General features: G+C 33.4%; 2 protein-coding genes across 15 annotated transcripts in view; one reads left to right on the forward strand and one right to left on the reverse strand.

Annotated features, from left to right (window-relative positions):
- Nucleotides 1-1,395: 1,395 nt before the first annotated feature.
- On the reverse strand, nt 1,396-11,568 carry LOC113393014 (uncharacterized protein). The gene is made up of 9 exons (XM_026629704.2): nt 10,799-11,568; nt 10,503-10,667; nt 8,165-8,330; nt 7,427-7,605; nt 6,999-7,127; nt 5,088-5,277; nt 2,413-2,502; nt 2,209-2,338; nt 1,396-1,541 (listed from the first exon to the last, which is right to left on the reverse strand). Exons 1-9 carry the CDS (start codon nt 11,117-11,119, stop codon nt 1,424-1,426), a joined length of 1,488 nt encoding a protein of 495 aa, XP_026485489.1. The 5' UTR covers nt 11,120-11,568; the 3' UTR covers nt 1,396-1,423.
- Nucleotides 11,569-11,952: 384 nt separating this feature from the next.
- LOC113393124 (ankyrin repeat and KH domain-containing protein mask) overlaps nt 11,953-21,879 on the forward strand; it is a 34,713-nt gene continuing 24,786 nt past the window's right edge. For 11 of the 14 annotated variants that reach the window (XM_064216512.1, XM_064216513.1, XM_064216514.1 and 8 more), the window contains exons 1-2: nt 11,954-12,320; nt 13,661-13,784. In XM_064216512.1, the coding sequence (XP_064072582.1) occupies nt 12,132-12,320; nt 13,661-13,784 (313 nt within the window). In that variant the 5' untranslated portion in view covers nt 11,954-12,131. Of the gene's footprint in view, nt 12,321-12,632; nt 12,925-12,949; nt 13,077-13,660; nt 13,785-21,879 lie in introns of those variants that run through there. The other 3 variants (XM_064216522.1, XM_064216523.1, XM_064216524.1) reach the window with 3 other exon arrangements.

The raw sequence follows: 21,879 nt of genomic DNA on the forward strand, positions 1-21,879 counted from the left end.
ATCTATAAAAATAGTTATCCCTACCTAATATTTATGGTAAAATTGTTGTTTTTTATGTAATGTGATTCATATAAAACTCCTGATCGCAATTGTTATTTTTACATATTCGTGTAACATTTTATCAGCGAAATATTATGATGTTAGAAGCAAATTATATCATTCAAACTATCTTGTTTTCATAGTTTTGGGTTATCTCAAATCGTATTCTAAGTTTAAAGATGTAATACTTAACCGATTAGGTACATCCAATTACGCGTATAGCAAATATTACGATAGAATCGTCACTAAACGAAAATATCGAATTTTTATTTCGAAATAAAATTAAATACATGGTACTTTGAGTCTTTTTTGAGGTCATATTATGATCAATATTTATTTACAGGTTAACATATCATTCAGAAAAGATTAATTTAAAACACTAGTAACACTGTTCAAAGAATTCGTTTAGTGACGGTCTGATTTCAAAAATGCAATATTATCTGTTTGTTTTGAACAATAAAACATAAAATCGCATCGGAGAATCAATAGAGTAACCTTTTAAAAGCTCTTCGAACATGTAATGTGCTTTAAAAGGTTAAAACATCTCCCAGTCATCCCTTAGACATCAACATAATTCACGTCTCCAAATATATCAACCATATAACGTATGTTCTTCGTTAACGCAACTTATATACAAATATTAATAACCCTAAAATAAACGCAAACAGATCAGATCCATAAAAAAACGCATACGATGTTAGACTTTATTTATAATTTTGAGCTCAACTTCTTTCCTTCGATATCTCAATCGTTGAAATGTTATGTCGTCGAAATATAATTGCGATTCGTACACACGTCACGTTCGCTTGCCTTCGCGTAAAAAATAAATAATTTTCATTGTTTCGATACATGTTTTAAATATCCACTGATATAATAATATGGAACGAAATACTGTTTTTAATCTTTTTATCATCCAACATCGCAAAATGGATTACCTATGGACTCTCAAACGTATCAGACCTCGACGAGGGTCATCGAAGGAAAATAATCAGATCACTCGAGTGGAACACGATAAGGGGCGAGATCGGTAACGATGCCGAGATATCGATTCCCGACCGCATCTGGCGGACATGCGAGACTGGACGCGTTAAACCGATCGCAGACATATCATTTCAAACGTCGAGCTTCAACACCCACTAACATCCCCAGCGCACGACATCAGACTGAACCACAAGCTAGAGCACGAACCGACGAACCCAAAATTCACGAAACGCAGTCGCTCCTCCGGAATCATAATTTCTAACATCGAAGTCGGCCGCCCCGATTCGAGGCGACGCCCGAAACGCAACGAGACACCGACGGAGGCGGCGGAGGCGGCGGAGGCGGCGGCGGCGGCGGCCGGCAGCGGCCGCCGTCACGGCGGAGACGGCTTCCCGCCGGGCGGTCACCGGACGCGGCCGGACGGCGAGCGCAGGTGCGAGCGGATGTAGCCCGTGCGGTAGTCCACGGCGTCGCGGCTGCGGCCCGCGCCGTCCGCGCCGCGCTGGCGCCGCCGGCTCCACCTGTCGGGGCGCGCGCTGTACTCGGGCGAGGCTCGCGGGTCGCGGTAGGTAAATAAACTACATCTTTTTATCTGACTTTCTTTATTGCGTACAAACTTTACATCATATCGTATGGCAGATCGATCGCTCCTCCTGGATCGTTTTCGTTTTTTTATATCAGAGGGAGCGCGGATCGAGCGCGACTTTAACGCGGGAGGCGGGAGGCGGGAGGCGCTCGGGCCGCGGTGGTCAGCTGGCCGCGCCGAAGGGAGCCGGTCGTGCCGGCGGGCGGCGCGGGGGGGCGCCGCCGCCCTCGGCCGCGGGGCCCCTCCGGTGCGCGCTCGCATCGAGCTTTGCCCGCGCGCCGGACCGGTAGCGGGACGAGGCGTTGTGACTACGGGCTACCCTACATGACTATTGGCTGACGACAATGACGTACTGTCCCCGTTACTGTTCCGTTAATGCACGATAATACGCAACGTACTAATTTAACCAGTAAACATTATATTCTACTAACTCGCCCAACTAAGTCGAGAAAACGCCCAATAAGTTAAAAACAAAACAAGGTAAGATTTCATTGTCTTCGTTAATATTAAAGAATATTCTATCGAAAGCATTTTTAGTACTCTTAGACTGTACCGACCTCGCAATTTTAAGTAACAAAATATTAGAACAAATTATTACTCACCTCAATAGTCTCATTATGTAATCGGGCCAGTTGTCCGGAAACATGACCAGGAAAAACCCAACCGCTATCAATATGATCCCGGCCAGTTTCATACCCTCGAACTCGACGCCATACAGCACCACATCAAGCGCTTTATAAGAAAATATATAAATAATAAATCAGATAGATTTCAAATTATTAAAACAAGACAAACTCTCAACTTACCGGCAGATACAGGAACAGCTGTAATAAGTCCAAGAGATACAAATACATTGTACGTCATGAGATTACCAAACTGGAATACCAAATGAAACACTGAAACAAACGCATAACACAATATTTTAATAATATAAAATCAAAATTCACATATTTTTTGTTCCAGTGGGCTCATAGAAGCACTTTTGAATCGCCACGTTAGTTTAGTAAATTAAATGTAAATCTTCCACCTTTTCGGAAAGTAGCAAGAAACTCAGTAGTTACTCTTTTCAACCATTTTAATTACAGAGTATGTCATTTAAGTACAATTAAATTTTTATATATCCTACCTAGAAATCATGAACACTATGTCCACACGTATATGTTACATTATATTTTTAAATAAAATATTAAAAACGTATAATTTATAAATATATAAATTATAATAGCGATAAAAATCATCACGCTATAATATTTCTTAGAATATTTTGGTAACCTTCTCCGCACGACCATGTTTTTATTACTGTGATTATCGGACCAATCGAACGTTTAGATTAAAATTATTAACGACTAACCGTTTCACGTGACTCTATTTGCGACAAATCCCTTAATTTACGCCAATGTTTTTATTCAGGTCCCATGCATACATGATTTCATTACGACCGGTTCAGCCGTGATGAATAACAGGCAGAAGTTATCATTACGTAAACCGCAAAAACTTCGAACAGCAAAGCAATAGTTCGTACTTATGTGTTTTAGTTTGAAGGGTAGTCACCCTTTGTCTGCATTGTCTGCCTCATTGGTATATCGGCTAGATATCACGACTAATATCCCAAGATCAAATCGTCAGGTCGGGCCCATAAAAAGTTATTGGGGTTTCTATCGAAAAATTCTCAGTAACAGAGAAGTTGGCAGTGTGTACATTTCCGTGCCTCGAACAGCACGTAACGCTGTTGGCTTGCACCTGAGCTCTTTGCATTCGTCTCGAATTTGCCGTCGGATAATGAGAGTGCACCTGTGTTTGCGCACACTTGTGCACTATAATTTGTCGGCGTAGTTGTCTGGTCTCCCTTAAAATTTGCCGCCGACGCGGGAATCGGTAAGGACGACATTACTTTTACTCCAGTGTAAATTCATACACAAAGAACATAACATCTTTATCACATTAAAATTAAAAGTGCAAATGGTGTTGTTAGTAGAAATTGTTACATGCGTAGTGGTAACTACAATCAGGTGAAACGACTGATAAATTTATTAAAAAAATATCTTCAATAGAGATAATATGGTACGTAATAATTACTTTACAAATGTACACACTCGGATTCTATTTCAAAAGTCAAAATAAACTAAAAAAAAATTTGTCTAACCAAGTATACTTTACACATAGTCGTTTAGGTTTGTATCTCTCGACCTAGATTCCCGAGGGCTGGACACCGTCTCTGGCTTTCAGAGCGAATAATGAACGCATTTATCTTGCATGCACCGAAAACCTTGACATTATTTTATAACTGTGAACCTAAAAATAATATAACTTGTTTTAATGTTATTAAAATTACGAAACGTTGTATCTGGACGATGAGTATAATATTATAGGTGACTGAAATTTTAGTTACAATGGATATTGAAAACTAGTATTGTTTTTCGTACAGAAAGTATTATAGACGATTTTCAGTCCTTCTGACCTCAGCCAGAAAACTGCAGCACACAACATGCAATTACGTTTGGCTAACAATTATGCAAAACATATTTGTACGTGATGAGGTTAAAAATTCAAGGTCGTTTATGCACGAACCGCTTTACATTTATCACGTGAGCCGATGCAGAAGAATAAATGATTGCCTTTACAAAAGTAACGACAAATCTGTCTAGCTAGGTTATGTTCATGAGAACATCTGGCAAGAATTGGTAGTCACGCACCAAAATACTTATTTTGTAGAAAGATAAACGACACTTTTAATTATTTAACAAAATATTATAATAAACGTAGTCCTTACTATGTAGGAATTAAAATAACACAGCACTAGGACGTTCCACGGCATAGTGCCTATCTAGCGATAAGATATATTTTTTATGTTCTATGGGGCAAACGAGCAGGAGGCTCACCTGATGGAAAGTGATTACGACCGCCCGTGGTCATCTGCAACACCGGGGGGCTTGCAAGTGCGTTTGCGAGTGCAAGTTTATTTATGTAACTGTAGTGTTTTAATATATGAACTTGTACCCCAGCGGCATTCGTTCTGCAAAGCGCTTACCCGTATTGTTGTATGTGGTGCACACATAATATCCTTACAATAACACTGTATACGGTGTTCGAATTAAATCATATCAAAGTCCTATATCATAATCAATATAGACGTATTACGCTTACTAATGTATTGTGAAAATTATCAACTATCTCTGCTTTGGAAAATATAATATCCTGATCTTAGAAGGGCCAACGAAAGAAACTCTTAGCACATGTGCTGCATTTTTTAAGGGTTGGGGGTTATACGAACTTTTTGTCAGCACTGAAAGCAAATCTAGTTTATTTTGTAAATAAACGATTTAAAGTACCGTTTGGTTATGTCGAAAATGATTAAATTTAGATGTGAAGGAATCATCTTCTGGACCCTACGCACAACAACGCACAACATACTCGTATAACGACAGCGCATGCCGGCACACTTAAACTCTCCGCAGGGTCACGATACTGGACAGCGACTCACCGAGCAGCGCCACGCTGGCCAGCAGCAGCGGCAGCCACGGCATGCGGTGCGCCGGCAGCTGCTCGGAGCCCGTGAGGTACAGCGCCAGGCACACGGGCCACAGCAGCGTGGCGTTCACGACGCCCAGGATGGAGAAGAACAGCGCCCGCTGCCCCGTGCTCACGTCGCCCATCACCTTGCGGAACAGCACCTGCGCGCGGGGAGACCCTCGCTTTATTACGATTACGTCTAAATTATAAAACGAAAGCCTTTCTCTGTTTTGTTTTAAAAACAAACGACGAACTTTTTAATAGCTTTTAAACATTATCGGGACCGAGTAAACGCGTTTTAATTGGGTGAGTTGATAGGATCGCGCCTCGAGTACGATGTGGCACGCGATAAGTTTACGATACTTGATTCGTGCTCGAATTTTTTTTAAGAGTGAAAATTCAATCACACCTCGGCTAGAAGTAAAAAGTCGACTAGGTTAGGTCTAATAAGTGAGCGATTTAGATATGGCGTTCTTTATAAAAAAACTTGGAAAACAGATTAACAACAAATAATAATTATGGGATTCTTATCAGTTCATCAGTAATATATTTGTGAAAATGTTGTTTGTGTTTTTACACAAAGAGCATTCTTTGCTACTACGTCAAACTACAATTATAACGGGGAACATTTTCATTCTTTGTTAGTTTTTATTAATTTTACTTCTAAACAAATTGATTTATGGCTTTTTTACATTAAGCTATAGTCTTTCTTTATATATAAACTGTGTAGGCGTATGACTCCGTTCCACCTGATGCTAAAGGGTAGTGGAGTCCAAACGAGAAACCACTAGCCGCCCTTGCCACAATAACCCCCAAAATGCCTCTTTACGCCTCGTTCGATAGAACCCAAGTTATAAGAGAATTCCATTTAATTCCAAGGATGAATATATAGAATTCAGTATGTATATATATGTGTTTTATATATATTTAATGCCACTGCTTATTATGCCTTATTCGGACATTTTCGGAAATATATTAACTAATCTTCGAGAAAATGTGATACTCATAACATTAATACAAGTAACAAACGCAAAGTTATTACCCGTCTAACCTGCCAAAGGTCAGGTATCCTTTAACGAGAAACATACTGTTACAAAGAAAAACAAACTGATTTTTACATATTTAAATTCCGATTTGCTTGGTAGTCTTAGCACAACTTGGGACTGCAGCAATCGCCTGGTCGTTTCTCTATCATTATAAATCGACATAATTTGACAATTATATATTGCCCTATAATATTTGTCAATTGAAGTTAATCATAAAAATATTAACATCCCGTCGCCCCTGAATGCACATTTGTCACGCACTTGTCCATGCACGGATGTTGCGTGTTTAGAGAATTATATTTTGTGTTGTTATTCCTGTGATCAAGTTAACTAACGAAGCTAATTAAATAATCGTGAAAAGAAAAAACATCATTTATACAAAGTAAATCCTTACATTAAAAGTGCGCCACAACATGACCTTTTCCAAGGAAATAAATATCGTGAAAAAATATTATTTTCGTAAAAATAACTTTATGACGTTATAATTTACATACAGAAATTAAACGAAGTTTTGTATTGTCGTATTATTTTACAAGAAGCCGAGTGTGAAGTGTAATCATAACGAGCAGGACATAACTTAATATGCCTGGAAAGATCGTCTAAACCTTAGATTTACATATTCCATGCGATTTGCTAAAAACTGCTCTATCATGCACCACAAACAATTATTTCTTGATATATATTTAATCATAATACAACACTGTTCACTTAACTACTTATATTTACTTTAATTTTGCTTCCAAAGTGTCTACAACGACTTCGCCGCCAACCTACTTCAGAACGTATTGTTTTCGGGAATCCCTAAGGAGTCCCACGGACAGCTGAGCGGGTCGCACCTTGAATATGGCGAACCCGGCGGCCGCGCACGCCGCCAGCACGACGCCGCCCAGCGTGGAGCTGCCCGTGATGCCGTCCATGTACGCCAGCAGCGCGATGCCCGTGTCGCACAGGATCGCCGCCACGATCTGCGGACACTCTACTTTATAACGGACCGTTTTATTTATTTTTTCTTTTATTTTTAAGTATTTTAAAAACTCCTGTATCTTCTTTTATTTTGGTAAAATTAACACTTAATGTTTTATTAAATGCAATTTAATTGATTGATTGAAACGAATTCATCGATGTAGACAAAGCCTACTGTTTTCTTGGACGATTTCCGTTCGTACAATGACTTTGAGCTTATTATAATATATATCTTCATAATGATGGTAATGGTGAAACGTTTAACCTAATAAATTAATCAGATCAGAAAATGTAAACTTACCCTAACGCCAACAAACTGCTCGTGCAAAATGACCCACGAGAGCAAATAGACGCACGACACGTTGGTGGCGAAGAGAGCCACGACATCGGTCGAGAGAAGTATCTTCAAAGCGTAAGTATACATATATATGGTCACCACCCACAGCAAGCAGAATAGACCACAGCGACTAAGAAAGCGGGCTGGTGAAATTGTTAGTTTGTTAGTTGATGAATACGATACATATATTTTTATTAGTATAATGCGGGCTAATAAAGAAAAACCTTATAAATCAGCAAGTTCGGATTATAAACAATTTCTGATTGAACCATCTGAAGTTATGTTCAACGAATTTATTACATAAAACGTCAAAAAAAGGACTAGTTACTCAAAAACGGCTAGACAAAGAATGCTTTATACTTTATTCTATAAAGGGAGATCTCATATATCGTTTTTTAGAAAATCGAGAAAAACCATGTTTATTACACAATGAACATATTACACAGATTTTCTTTCTCATTAACACTATTCAAACTGATTTACATTTATAAAAATTAGGACTTTTTTTTTTTTAAATTATATTATTAAAATTATTTTGTCCTCGATTTATCTTCGTGAACTTTTTTGTCTAACCATATAGAGTGCAACAGAGATGCAAATGGGCGAGCGAAAGGGATGGAACGATATCAGCCGCTATTTAAAAATCTTTTCTTTATTGGCACTGGTTATTATTATAAATTAAAATATAGACTACTTTCTTACCAAATGTGAATCCCTTTTCCTTGAAGTCTGTGAAAGCGTCTGCGACAATGGCATTAGCTGATTTACACTTGTTGTGTATGAGCATGATGATCAGGTAGAGAGGGTAGAAGAATATGAGCCAATTCGTACAAAACCATGCTGTGAAGAATGGTGCATTGTAATAATGCTGAAAAAAAAAACAATTTATCATGGTTTGATCAGGGAATATATTAATCTTAACAAATAAATGTTTTGTGAATATAAAAGTTCTTTTAGTGTATTAAAATTTTAATACAATATTCAATAAATCGCAATTGTCAGATGTATATGTTTATTTGTTACTGCTAGCTGGCTAGACGCTGTCCTGTCTAAGCTGTGAATATTAAAATATACATATATCAATTTTTAACACTTTCTAGTCGTAAGACTCTAAGCTTCTGTATATTACATTATAAAGTAATAATAAGAGTAAATCAGGACGAACTATTTTATAAGTACATGTTATAATTTAATATCGTAAACCGATTTTTGTCCCAGCGATAATGGGACACTGCATTTAAAAAATCGGTTTTGGTCTCATTTCGAAGAGCTCCAGCCGTAGATGTGAAAAAAAAAGAAGATTCTTAATTTCAATTTATTAAATAATTAATTTTAGAAAGCGGAATAAACTGGCCGATCAGAGAGCAGTGCTACGACTAAATAATAAAAATTAAAAACGTAAACAAAATTAAAATAAATTGATATAGACAAACTCCAATTGTAACAGAACTAATGTATACTATTTGACATTAAAAATTCAATTTCGCCAAATGAGATGATTGACTTACAGTTTACAATTAAATGAAATCAAAACAAAACCTGTGTCATAGGTTTTGAATGAAATACCTAAAAAAACTTTTGAATAAACGCGAAGTTTCGCAGGTGACACTATTCTAAATGTTAATGACCAATCGAAAGAATAACAATTTTACTATAAATTATGTCATACTCATGTATCTGTATGTATATATAATAACAATAATCAAAAATATCACTAGTTCAAGATTGACACTTTATTATAAACATTAATTACAATTACCCAGTTAAAAGAGTATTGAGCCTGACATTGGATCTACTCAAAAATTATTCTAACACCAAGCAACAATACTCTGTATTATTGTTATCCTCTTTAAAGAGTGAACTAATGCAATACAGAAATAATACAAGTCAAATCATTGACATGAGCCAGTGTAAGAATTGTTTCATACTTCTTGTATGTCATCTTCTTAATGCCATTGTGTATGGGTTAAAATGACCACATACCACAAAGTTCTCATATACCATCTGTTTGGCCACTTTTCAAAACTATAGTTAATTACTAGCTACTAAAAGTGAAAGGTAAGTAACGGTCTGAATGTTCAGTTTCGGTCATAGGTCTCCTTTTCCATAGAGATTTAGAGCTTGTTCTACCGGTGTGAATATAAATACATGTGTGATATCATGAAATGTTTGTCACAACTTTTCCTTCGCCAAGCATGAGAATCAAAAATGAAGTAAATAAAACTCAACATGCTTGCTCTAGTTTAAATGTGTAATCTTTAGTTAAGATTCATGTGTAACTAATTTAACGTAACCACTGGACCATACCAGCTAGCAACTAATATGATTTGTTTTGAATTATTTCATATCATTCTATTAATAAAAATATTTTATATTAAATAACATGTGTATTTTTCCTGACTAACCATTTCATTATAGACATCATACAGCTAATGACTATATAGTTGTTTTACCAAAAACAGATTCTGAGCACATCAATTACAATGTGTGGGCTTAATGTATTCACAAAAATACAGGCTGATGTTATATCGATTTAAAATGTAATAACATGAGGTAGAAAAGAAGACTAAGTTATTTCTTATTAATATAAAATTCTCTAAGCAATCATATTAAATTGTTATTTATTTCAAAACTTTATTTTTTATTTATCCTATTTATTATTACTAATTTATGATACATTTATAAATTATGGTCATATCTGAATGTCAAAATTATTTGTTTTTAAAAGTATTACACTTAATAAGATGGTAAGATTGTTACAATCCAACCATTATTTAGAGGACAAAAAGAAATTCAAACCCATACCGAGTAAAGAAAATCATCATATGACCATTTTAAAATTTTCACAGGTACAGCTTACGTATGAAATGAAGGCAAATAGTAACAAATATTATACAGAAGAAAGTTGCATTTTTCATTTATTTTTTGTAAAATATTTTTATTTTTATAAAATTATATATCTCAATGTAATACAATTAATTTGTAATAAATTTTATAATCTAAAATTATTATAAAATTTAATAAATTTTGCTATACTTACATGTGTGCGAATTCTGGAAGTATAATTATTGTTTATTGGAGATTCAGTGCTGCTCAATGAGCTATCAGTGTGTGGGTACTTCTGATGGTACATGTATTTTATGCAATGTGTCACAGTTACCCAGGATGCAAATACAGTAGTTGTGACACAAAGGCCATAGTACATCTGTAAAAAATACACAATCAAAGAAGATACCCTACTAATGCACACATTACATATAGAATACTGATTATGAAATTATATTCTTAATATGTTAATAACATTTACAATAATATAATTTTATTGAACCTATTTACCTTCTTAGCCACTTTTGAGCAGCATGAACGCGGGCATTTTTTATCGCGTAATTGGCGCTCTTCATCTTGACTACTTCCTGCGGATTCGCTATAGGCTTGCTGTAATGAAGGCTGTGTTGTGAGCGGAGGAGCTGAAGATACAGAAGTTTGCGGTGTAAGCGGCGCTCGAGGACTAAGTGGTGTGGGGGGACCATTTGGACGTTCGCGCTCACCATCACCACCTTGCACGCTTTCCGCTACCTCTTCGCTAGTTATTATAACAGAAGGTGTGCGTACTCTCTTCGGATTGAAAATGGTAGGCACGTCCCCATCCCTAGCCATATTTCTTAAAACCTGACTATGTAAACATTTTTACAAATATGTTTTTTTACTCCAACAGTACGTGGATTCACTAAATTCAATTTACAGCGTAACCATTTCGGTGCGTATAAACTCGACCATTTCTATTTCTGCTCCACATTTCGTATTTAAATAAAATAAACATTTATCAACACATTGCATGACAATATTATTACGAGAAAAAGACGTCTCTTATCAACTGAGTCTCTGAAATACAAATATTTTCCGACCATTTTCCACTTTTCCCCACCTATTCATATCTTACACTAGAACGTAGACGTTGGAAATAAAATGTTATATATACGATAGGTTTCCAATACGCCATTTAAGATTTTATTGAAATTGAGTTAAAGACTATGATTGAATAATCATGAAGTTTTGACTTTTTGACTAATGTCTTTAGCACTTCCCTACATTTCAATAGGTAATACTAGAATATTATTTTAAAGATTTTGTGTAAACTAATAAATAAACATTATTAATATTAATGAATACTTTCTAAAACTTAATAAGAGGTAGAAATATGTCAATATATTGTTTTACATTTCTTAACTTTTTATATACTGGTGTATAATAACTAAAACAATTATTTAAAGGAATTTTGTAAAAGTATTTTATGGAGTATTAAAAGTTAATAGATTACTTTAATTATTTATTATATTTTCTTTGCCTACAAGTTCATTGAACTAAAGTAAATTTGACTAATTATTAAGATCCCAAGCAAAAATAAAAACAGAATATTGTCTATGGGCAACATATTGCATTTTTTAACGCAGATGGCAGCACAAAAAAGTTCAGAATTGAATCGCCAGAGGGAGATAATTGGTTAGCCTACTTGAAGCATCCGGGAACCTCGCCATAGTAGTAGACATGGCGGGTATCAGCCTGACTAAATGACGAAATAAATTTGTTTGCTAATATAAGAACGTGTTAATTTCGTAGAACAAGTGTTGATACTAAAAGACTAATTAAGTTATATTGGATTAGGATAAAAATGCAGAATGTCGGACAGTCTGAAAACCGAAATATCGATAAGGTGAATGTGCAACTTGATGTGGTAAAATCGTCCACTCCTCAGAGTTCGGCTTCGAGTCCGGCCAAATCTGAAACCGAAACGTATTCAGGAGCACCTGCCAAATACATGACAGACTCTTCGGAAAGCGAGGATGACTCTGTGTCTGAGGTAAAACGTGTTTTGTTTTCGACAGAGGCGGTGGCAGTAGTAAAGGATTGTGATTATCTGTACCGCTAAATGCTGCAAGGGACATCTTGTACGTGACTGACCATTCAGTTTCTTTTTGTAACAAAATTGCTTTTCCATTAATTGTATATGCCTATAAACGTGTGAAGCGCGTTACAAAGAAAAAATTTTACATTCTCGTTACGGTACAAGTTGCTTGCCAAATATTCCGTAAAACGTCAGAAAGTCATAGGTACATACGTCCTACTGAGTAATGCATGAAATTATTTATGCCACTCGCTCCTAGACGATACTCAATTGATTCTTTGTAATTCGACGAAACGGGCAAAATCGCCGTAAGATAGTTTTCATTGTCTATTTGTGTTTTGGATGAGGCTCGATCTACGGTGGCCATGTTTCCGAAATCACATGCATAATAGTCAATGCGAAGTGCTGGATATTGTTTTCGTGACGTTATTTCAATATGATTGAGTGAATTATATAATTTTTGTGTGAAATAGTTACAAATATCGTAAACGATGTTGTGTTTTGTGTCGTCACGCGTACACGAGTATTTCACTGTGGCCGCTACGATTCGCGCAAAAATGTTGGTTACTGGTGAATTACAAGGACCATTTTCACTAACAATTAGCTATAAGCTCGTCCGCAAGCACCACATACGCGGTATATCTCACATTTTTCTCATTGGTGTTATAGATCTTGCTGGCTTGTCTGTGCCTTAGCAGGCCAGACCTGTTGGTAAGTGGAAGACCACATTGGGTGCAGAATAAATGCTTCACCAACACCAATAGCTGTTGCAGTTTGAGTGGCTCTTAACTTTAACCAGCATAATGTGTGTGCAATGGACAAATTCCAATTCCATATAATGTTTTGTTTTAATACTGAATGGTCCTTGTGATTCTAACAATTTACATGTATTTGTGTTTATTTCTGCTTCATTTTTAGTGCTTGTCTTGCCTTTGATGTTCTAACCTATTTTTATGTCTAAACTTATATGTAATGTCAGCTGATGTTATTAGAATCAGAGCAGAGAGACTAAAATAAGACTAACCTATAAGCAGGATTTATGACTGTAAATATTTCCAAACAAAGAATAGCCATCAGAAACAAGAAAACATTTGCATAATATTCATGTTTGTTTATAATATTAATAATGAATGAAGTGTGTGAATTTGTTTTGTTAGAGTAATTGTTGTGACATTGTAACTAATTTGTTATTTCACCTAACTAAAATATTTGTTTTAGACTAATACTAATTTGTAAATATTAATACACATCAATATATCCTCAAATTTTATATATATCATATTAATTTTATCCAGGCGGAGATGGAAGAAGAAGGAGGTGGTGCAGAGTCATCTAAGTTCCTACTATCCCATGATGACCCCGAACGGGCCGTTGACCCGGAAATGCAAGCTCGTCTAGAGACCCTCCTTGAAGTAGCTGGTAAGTTAGCTCTTGACTATATTCTTAAACTACTATCTTATGTGATAAGATAAGCTTATTGTAGTCAATTATATGGCGTCACAAAACATATCACCATAACAATAGCCTCCCTTAATGATATTATATAGAATGACCTTTGCAAAAGTGCAAATACAATAGTCTAAAAAGGTTTACTTTCATGCTGTTTAAGAAATAAATTTAACTTGAAAGATAAATTTATGTTTTAAGTTGTCATTGTTTTATATGTGTTTGTGTCCCTTTTATATGTCAATGAACACAATACAAGAATACAAACATTTTATTTATAAAATCAGGATAACCCATTATCTTAACAAAATGTGAACAAATTCGGTGTCAATAACATAATATATACAAATTTTATTTAGGTAACGGTACATAATAATTGATGTAATTTTTTGTAAAATTGTTTGGGTTTCATATTTGACATGTAGTGAATCAGACAATAATTTCTTAATTCTGTTAGACTACTCAATAGATGAAAACATTACAGGTTCAAGTAATCTAAGATCATTCTTATATTCAAAAGATTTCAAATTTTCTCCAGTTTCATGAAATTATATCATAAATCAATGAATTTTCAAATGTACACCCATATTAAGAAAATAATTAGCATAAAGATTATATTGTAATAAACAATCTGTTTTTAAAAGTTAGACAAATTTAATGTTGAAACAACTGTGCTCTGTGAAATAGAGTTTTAATTTCAGTGCTGCCATCAATTAACTCGCATTAGAAATAATATGTCAACATAAACATTATTTACATTGAAATTCATCCATTGTTTTTCTTTTATTATATCTGTCATCCCGCACTTCTATTCTTGTATCAATGATATCTATTATTATTATGGAGTATAAAATAATAATTTCCCTATTTAATTAAAAAATGTTTTTCGCTTCAAAAAGTTGTAATTAAATAATGGTAAACAAATAAAAAATGCATATTAAACCTTTAAAAGTTAAGATGCTATTTCTTTATATATATACTGTTTAAAATTATATTGTATTTTTGTAAGCAATAGAGAATAGATATGATTCTTAGTAGACCAACTAAAGAATTCATTGATTAAAACATGTTAAATATGCAATAATGTTAAAATGTATCTATAAAGAAACACTTTAACATTACACATCTTTTTTTAATGTTTCAAATAAGATATTAAAGCAAAAGTTCATATCAAAGATAAAATCACATTATTTGATTTTGGTGTAGAAATTTTGCATACAAATAAATATTTCACCAAACTTGCATTCCATTTCTACAAATAAAATGTCATATTTACATTCTTATCATAGATTTAAAATTTTATCATTTTTATATTTAAAGGCTGTGCTAATGAAAAACCACACTACTTAAATGTAGATCATTTTACATAAATCTAAATATGAAAATAGCTATTTTATATGGTCAAATGAATACTTTCCTCGCAAGCTATATTAATTACACTTAAGCTTCTTAACATATTGCATAGCTTATGGATGTTCCAAAATTTTAAATATATAGAACTTTAATTACCATTTACCTCTCAAGACTTACATTGTAAAATTTACTGTAGCACAGATTGAATATGAATTTTTTTTTACTGTTATGTATGTCAATGACCAAAAACTTTTAATCCTACAGAATAATTAATCTGTGTATATGTATGCAACTTTAACCATTACAATATTAGAGAGGTTATAATGTCAGTATAATTAAGAAGGCTATTAGTAGTAATAGTAGCCTATACACTCCTAAATTAAATAATTCGTGATGCAATGTTGAAAAAATTTGCTGAATTATTGAACTTGATTGAATTTATTTTAATACTCGTATAAGTTTGGAATGTGACATGTACGGTGCAACGTCACTTCTAAGCAGAAATGTGGAGGGCAAACAGTTGACGCCTTTGTATTGGTATAAGTTAAGAGATTTTTGTTTTTTAATGTTATCAGAATGAATAGACATGGCTTAAACCGAATCGCGCTCTCTTAAAATAATTATCATAAGACCGCTGATTAATGTATTAGATTTATAATTACCTATCTAATCTGAATCTAAAATATATGTATTTCATCAGAAACCACGAAATTACGTTTATAATAAATTGTATTAACATTAAAATAAAAATGCGGCGCACTTCCCCTAAATAATTATTATCTTTATATGAAACAGTAAACACAAACAAGCTTTTGGACATAATTCCATTATCGTTATCACTTATAATTTGGACCGCTATCCTCTCCATACGAAATGATGAGCGGTGGGCGCCTGCATAGGTTCGGCTTTACGCGACCCGAGCCACGACGCGCCTGCCAGATGTTCGGTTGCCGCATCGCGCCTATCACTGAGTAAACAACGCGATTTTTTTTTTTTTGTAACATGGCTCGTATCATTCGAGCGTAATTGTACTATGATAAATTTAGTGCGTGTACAATACGCCCGCATGAAGTAAAAGCGTAAAAAATAACGTCACACAATGGTCAAGCTACAATGATTTCAACGTATTGAAGAAGTAGTCGTTAATCGTATTACACGTATTCTATTAGGCGACCATTATTGGACTATATTTTAAAGATTCATAGACATTATTGAGATTGATAAAAGATTTCGTCACAAACAATCAGCTTGCATTATTTTAATTGAGTGCGACTTTTTTTATGAATACAATTGGAACATAAATTGTCTTTGTGAAATGGTGTATTGACCTTTTGTTTTTTATTCGCATTGAACAAAACAAATCTAGTTTGTTTTGTGGTGGTGCCTATTTTCTTTCTCGCTAGTTAAGTTTTGTCAACCTATCAATTTAGAACATTCAATAAAAAAAACTAATTTTATATAACCATTCGTAAATTGTGTTTTATTATAGTTTTTGAATATTATAGATTAAACGATGTTTTCTATATCGTCGGATGATGGCTTTAAATGAATGCTTAGTTACTACGCAGATAGAGTAATGATTATCAAGAAAATATTTGATTAGCAGTAATTTGAAAAGTCATTGTTTAAACAATGATAGCGTACTTCATGCCTTGACCTTTTTATGCACTTGCGAACGCTACGCTTGCCTACATATTTACTGAAATCGATCGTTAATCTACACATTATCCAGGACGTTCCATACCCCGTAAGAACCATTGCATATAATAGATAAATATATATTAGAAGTATATAAAGCAAGTAGGTATGGGTATTTTGTTTTTCGTGTATAATATTTTAGACATATGTATGAGTTTGATAGAGTTAAGTGCTGTATTTAAATATCTGAATACTATGGCAACTCAATATAATGTTGAACACTAAAAATATAATCAGTAACTCGAAGGTAAGCAACGTTAAGGATTTTTTATTTACCTTTATATATATAAATTTACCTTCTATGGTGTTCCAAATATTTTTTTGGGATTTTGCCAGTAGTATAGTCTTAGGCCTTCTTAATAATAACAAACCAATGAACACAGCAAAATAATTTAATTTAGCGAATTAGTGACGAGCACAAAAAGATTGATCAGGTCTTCTGTAAAATATATACAAATTGTATGACAGGTATCTTCGAAGGTAAAAAATAAACACAAAGCTAACACAAAGTATCGATCGCAATAGTTTTAAATGTCTGAAATTAGAGTAAATTATTCATAAGAGTAGTATATAAGTGTCCTTCATTGGCCATTGTATTAACAATGAAAGCGAATAAACGATAACGTTTTTTTTGACGCATTTTAAATATTATATAACACCTAATTGCCCTTAGAGAACCCCACAGACTAAAAATTTAACTAAAATCATTGGTTATATGTACGTTCTCGCATAGAGATAACTCCATGCTAATTAAAATTAAATCAATTTAATCGAAAGTCTTTAGTCTGCGGTGGCTCTAAGCGTTAATTCGCAGAAATATTTATACAGGTTTATTGGTAATTCGACGTATTCCCGTTAAGAGGTGATAGGGGTGATTATTTGCGATAATTTTAAGCCCCATATGCATAATGCAATATTGAACCATTTTTAAGTTATCACGTTTTTTAGATTTTTTCAAAATAAGTCAAAAATTTATTTAAAAAAAGTATCAATTAAAATCTATTTTTTTCTTCTGATTAATAAAAACGAATAAACACTGGTTATTTGTCAATATTAAAACAATAATAATCGGTCCAAATTTAAAAATGCGAGACGGAATAAGATATTATTTCAATTATTTTTTATATTTTTTTCACAAAAATGCCTTAAAAACAAAAAAAATCGTTATGAAACTTGTCCTGCAAATTATTTTAAAAACATAACCGTTTTATCAGCTCTCCAAAAATGTATAACAACTAGGATCTTATTTCAAAACCGAAATAAACTGACCACAAGACGCTGGCAGAAATTTGTATTTTGAAATTGAAATTTTTGAAATTGCATTTTTGACTTTTTTTTGAAAAAATCTAAAAAACGTGATAACTCAAAAATGGTTCACTTTTTCATTATGCATATAAAATTATCGCAAATAATCACCCCTATCACCTCCTAACGGGAATACGTCGAATTACCAATAACCCTGTATATGTTCGTATTCAATATGTACATTATTTCAACGTTGTAGGGGTTAATTAACAAAATAATTAAAAGCAATATATTATACTGTTAAATACCAATATTTACATAAATGCATGTCTCTTATATTTTATACGAGAAACTTGTTAGTAACGCATCGTATTGATTGGAGTTACAATTTGAAATACTTAATTTCGATTATTTAAATAAAGTTTGTATTATCAAAAACATATGCTTTCATATTCGTCATTTTTTTAATATAATATTCACTTAAAAGTTCGTCGTTATTCCCGCGGGTCGGATTCGAATTCTGTTTTGGATCCATAAAAGTTATAACGTTTATTTGACTAGTAATACTCACTAGCAGTCCAGAGTTGGAAAGTGGTCAGTGTTACTTAAAAGAACACGTAAATACGTTATTTCCACCTAGAATTGAACTCTTGTATCAGATCTATCTCAGTTCGTAACGAATTGCTACACAATTAGACTATAAGACTGGGTTAATTTTAAAGGTTGGATGACGTAACCAATATCCGGTCGAAAGGACCAATCAAAAATATGATATATTTAAGTTGCAGAATTTTGTACAGAATAGCTTGGAAGGTACTGCAGTATATTCAATGTGAACGTTTCGTTGCAACCTACTGATTATTAAGTAGCTAATGATTCAATGAAGAAACAAGGGGTATAGTGTCTTAGGCCCATGCTTGGTAGCGCATTGACATAAGGATTAGCTTATACATGTACAACAACAATGTTTGAACAGAAGTAACATCTTTCTTCCTGCTATTAGTGATATCAAATAAAAATAATAAAATTATAGTTATAACTATGATTGTATTACTTATTAGTAAATAATTTGACATTTAAATGAAATTGTCTCTCATAAATACTCAAAAATATTGTGACATAATTTAACGTCACTTTTTTTTTCAGTATCAACTCAGTCTGAACACCTAGTATTGCAATTACTCTTTACAATAGTGTTCATTATCTTTGTTGTTGTCGGGTAGAAATTCAAGAACACGCTTTGTTTTTTTTTTTAAATTAAACCATGTTAATTTATATTGATAGATGTTAGTCTCACTATATAGTCTTAACACAACATAAGTTATTAAATAAAGTTGGAATGTATACATTTACTTTTTATGTAATTGTATTATTATATATATTTTCCGAGATATTTATTTCCGCATCAGTGAGAACATTACGAGTACAATATATTGAAACACGTACGATTTTAAAAGTTTAATATTTTTCTAGTAGCTACTCGTGTCGGCTTCGAACGGGGGGTATACATAAAACGACTATATCGTAATAAATATAACTCTAGTAGTAAATAACATGTAAACACGCGGCACACGCCAATAAAGAACCTAGTCGACGTGATTTTTTTCTGACATGTTCAACAATTATCATCATATTTCACCTAACTTACGTACAAGCTTAACGAATTATACACCTCAACCTCATGAATCAATCCGTTGGATGATGAAAACCGTATGATAATCCGTTTGGTAATTTTTGAGTTTATCGTGTTCAAACAGTCAGATGCGCCTGGTGTACACCGTTTTATACTATGCAGTTGATTAAAAAAATAGAGCGTTTGTAACATTGCATACAATTGAAATCTTTTGCGTCAGAAATGTTGCACTCAAATTCGACCTCGAAGTATACTCTGCTTTCAAAGAAGTTTTCCGTATATAACATCTAACTGATTAGCAAGAAGAATTTGTAGCTCAATCTACGATTTTGTAACATTATGGGAAGCGATTATAATATACATCGCCGATTTTCTTACGACACGTCTTGTGGAATATCGTGACATTTTTATTGCGAAGTACGAGATGACTATTGTAAAACGAATATTCGTTATGTCCAGATTTAAATTCTTACAATTACAACTGAGTGCGACATTTATGTACTGTAATTTTATCAAAAGGGATTCGAGATATTTTTAAATTACTTATATTTTTTTCATACTACATAATAGCAGTTTTCGATTGACACAATATAAATATAACCCATGTAAACACGTCAAAATTAATTTGTAATTGATTCGTTAATCATAAATAAATAATATACAATTATAAATGAGTGCAAAGGGACTCTCGAGTTTATTGAACGGAAAGACGTACTGATAGACTACGTATTGGCACTGTCTACTGTGATTTAAATTGTGTCTCTTATTGATTTTTTTTACCTTAAAAGCAATTAATAGTTTCATAAGTTTGAAAATGTCGTCCATACATGGCTATTATATTGGCTTATTGCGATTGAATGGGGAGGTGGGGCATCTATACTAATATTATAAATGCGAATGTAATTCTGTCCGTTAATACTTCACGTTTAAATTGATGAACATATTTAGATGAAACTTGGTAATGAGATAGTTTTAATATGGCAAGGATATAGGCTACTTTTTTCAATTTACCCCAAATAGCGGTTGAAGATGTGCTAAAGCTAAAGTTTTATAAATTATGCTTTGGATAAAGCCGCAGGTCAAGCTAGTTTTCAATATATACACCTACTGAGTTTGGAATATTAATAATTGTTTATAAAGCACAATAAAATATGAAAGGAAAATAATTCATTTCTGCAATTTCGACATCCCGTACGCGCTATAAATATAATACCCTAGCGCGCGCCACCCTCCTGGTCGATAGGAAATTTTACATTCGAACTTACGACGCTGTAACCTAATATATTATCTGTGTCTTTATGTCTTGAACTAGACAGGTATAATTTTTTTTTTTTGTTGCCGCTTGTAGGTTTATTTGTGCTGGCGTTGGTATATATTTACCTACATAAGATAAATTACTTTTTTGAGAGATTATAGTACGTTAAAAAAGACATCAATATAAAATAAATGAAAATAATGATATATTAATATATACAAGTTTTCTACCCCGGTTTGCCTGCGTGTTGGGCATTAGCGGATTAGCTTCGTAGGTTAAGGGTATAAAAAAATATGTCCTTTATTGGGGTTTAAGCAAGCTACGTACCAAATTTCGTCAAGTTCGCTTAAGTGTTTTAGACGTGAAAGCGTATTATAATAAGGACAGGCAGATTTATGTTTCCATTAATAGTATTACTATAGATCTTTTCTTAAATGAAAAATGTATGAAGACCCAGCTTCATGTAAACAGGAACGTCAAATAAATAATTAACAATATTTAATATAGTTTACAATATTTATTTTTCCAGTTTTTGTTACAGTCATCCATTATCTTCGGTTTTTCAACCCAGATTAACAATTCCCATTTCCAATTGAAAAATATTCTTTTTTGACTTATATTTATAAAAATGTCAAACCAAAAAGTATTCATTACATTTATATAATTCTGTAATTGAACATAACTCAATAGCTAGAAGCTATACAACCTTTAATGATAATTTATAAATATTTTATATAAAATAATTTATAGGCTTTACATGTATGATTTAAATACTATTCCGATTTTATTTATTGTATAACTTACTGTAGTTATTTTTGTGTACAGTTTTACTGGCGTTATTAAAACTATAATATGTAAATAGTTTGATTGATATTGTATAGAGT

This window comes from Vanessa tameamea, chromosome 12, assembly GCF_037043105.1.
Source record: "Vanessa tameamea isolate UH-Manoa-2023 chromosome 12, ilVanTame1 primary haplotype, whole genome shotgun sequence".
NCBI classification, from domain to species: Eukaryota; Metazoa; Arthropoda; class Insecta; order Lepidoptera; family Nymphalidae; genus Vanessa; species Vanessa tameamea.

Coding starts and splice junctions, on each gene's coding strand:
- LOC113393014 (XM_026629704.2), bottom strand. CDS start 11,119: ATGGCTAGGGATGGGGACGTGCCTACCATTTTCAATCCGAAGAGAGTA. Junction 7,128..7,426: donor AGCAGTTTGTTGGCGTTAGG/GTAAGTTTACAT, acceptor GAGTGTCCGCAG/ATCGTGGCGGCGATCCTGTG. Junction 1,542..2,208: donor TACATAATGAGACTATTGAG/GTGAGTAATAAT, acceptor GCGCCCCGACAG/GTGGAGCCGGCGGCGCCAGC.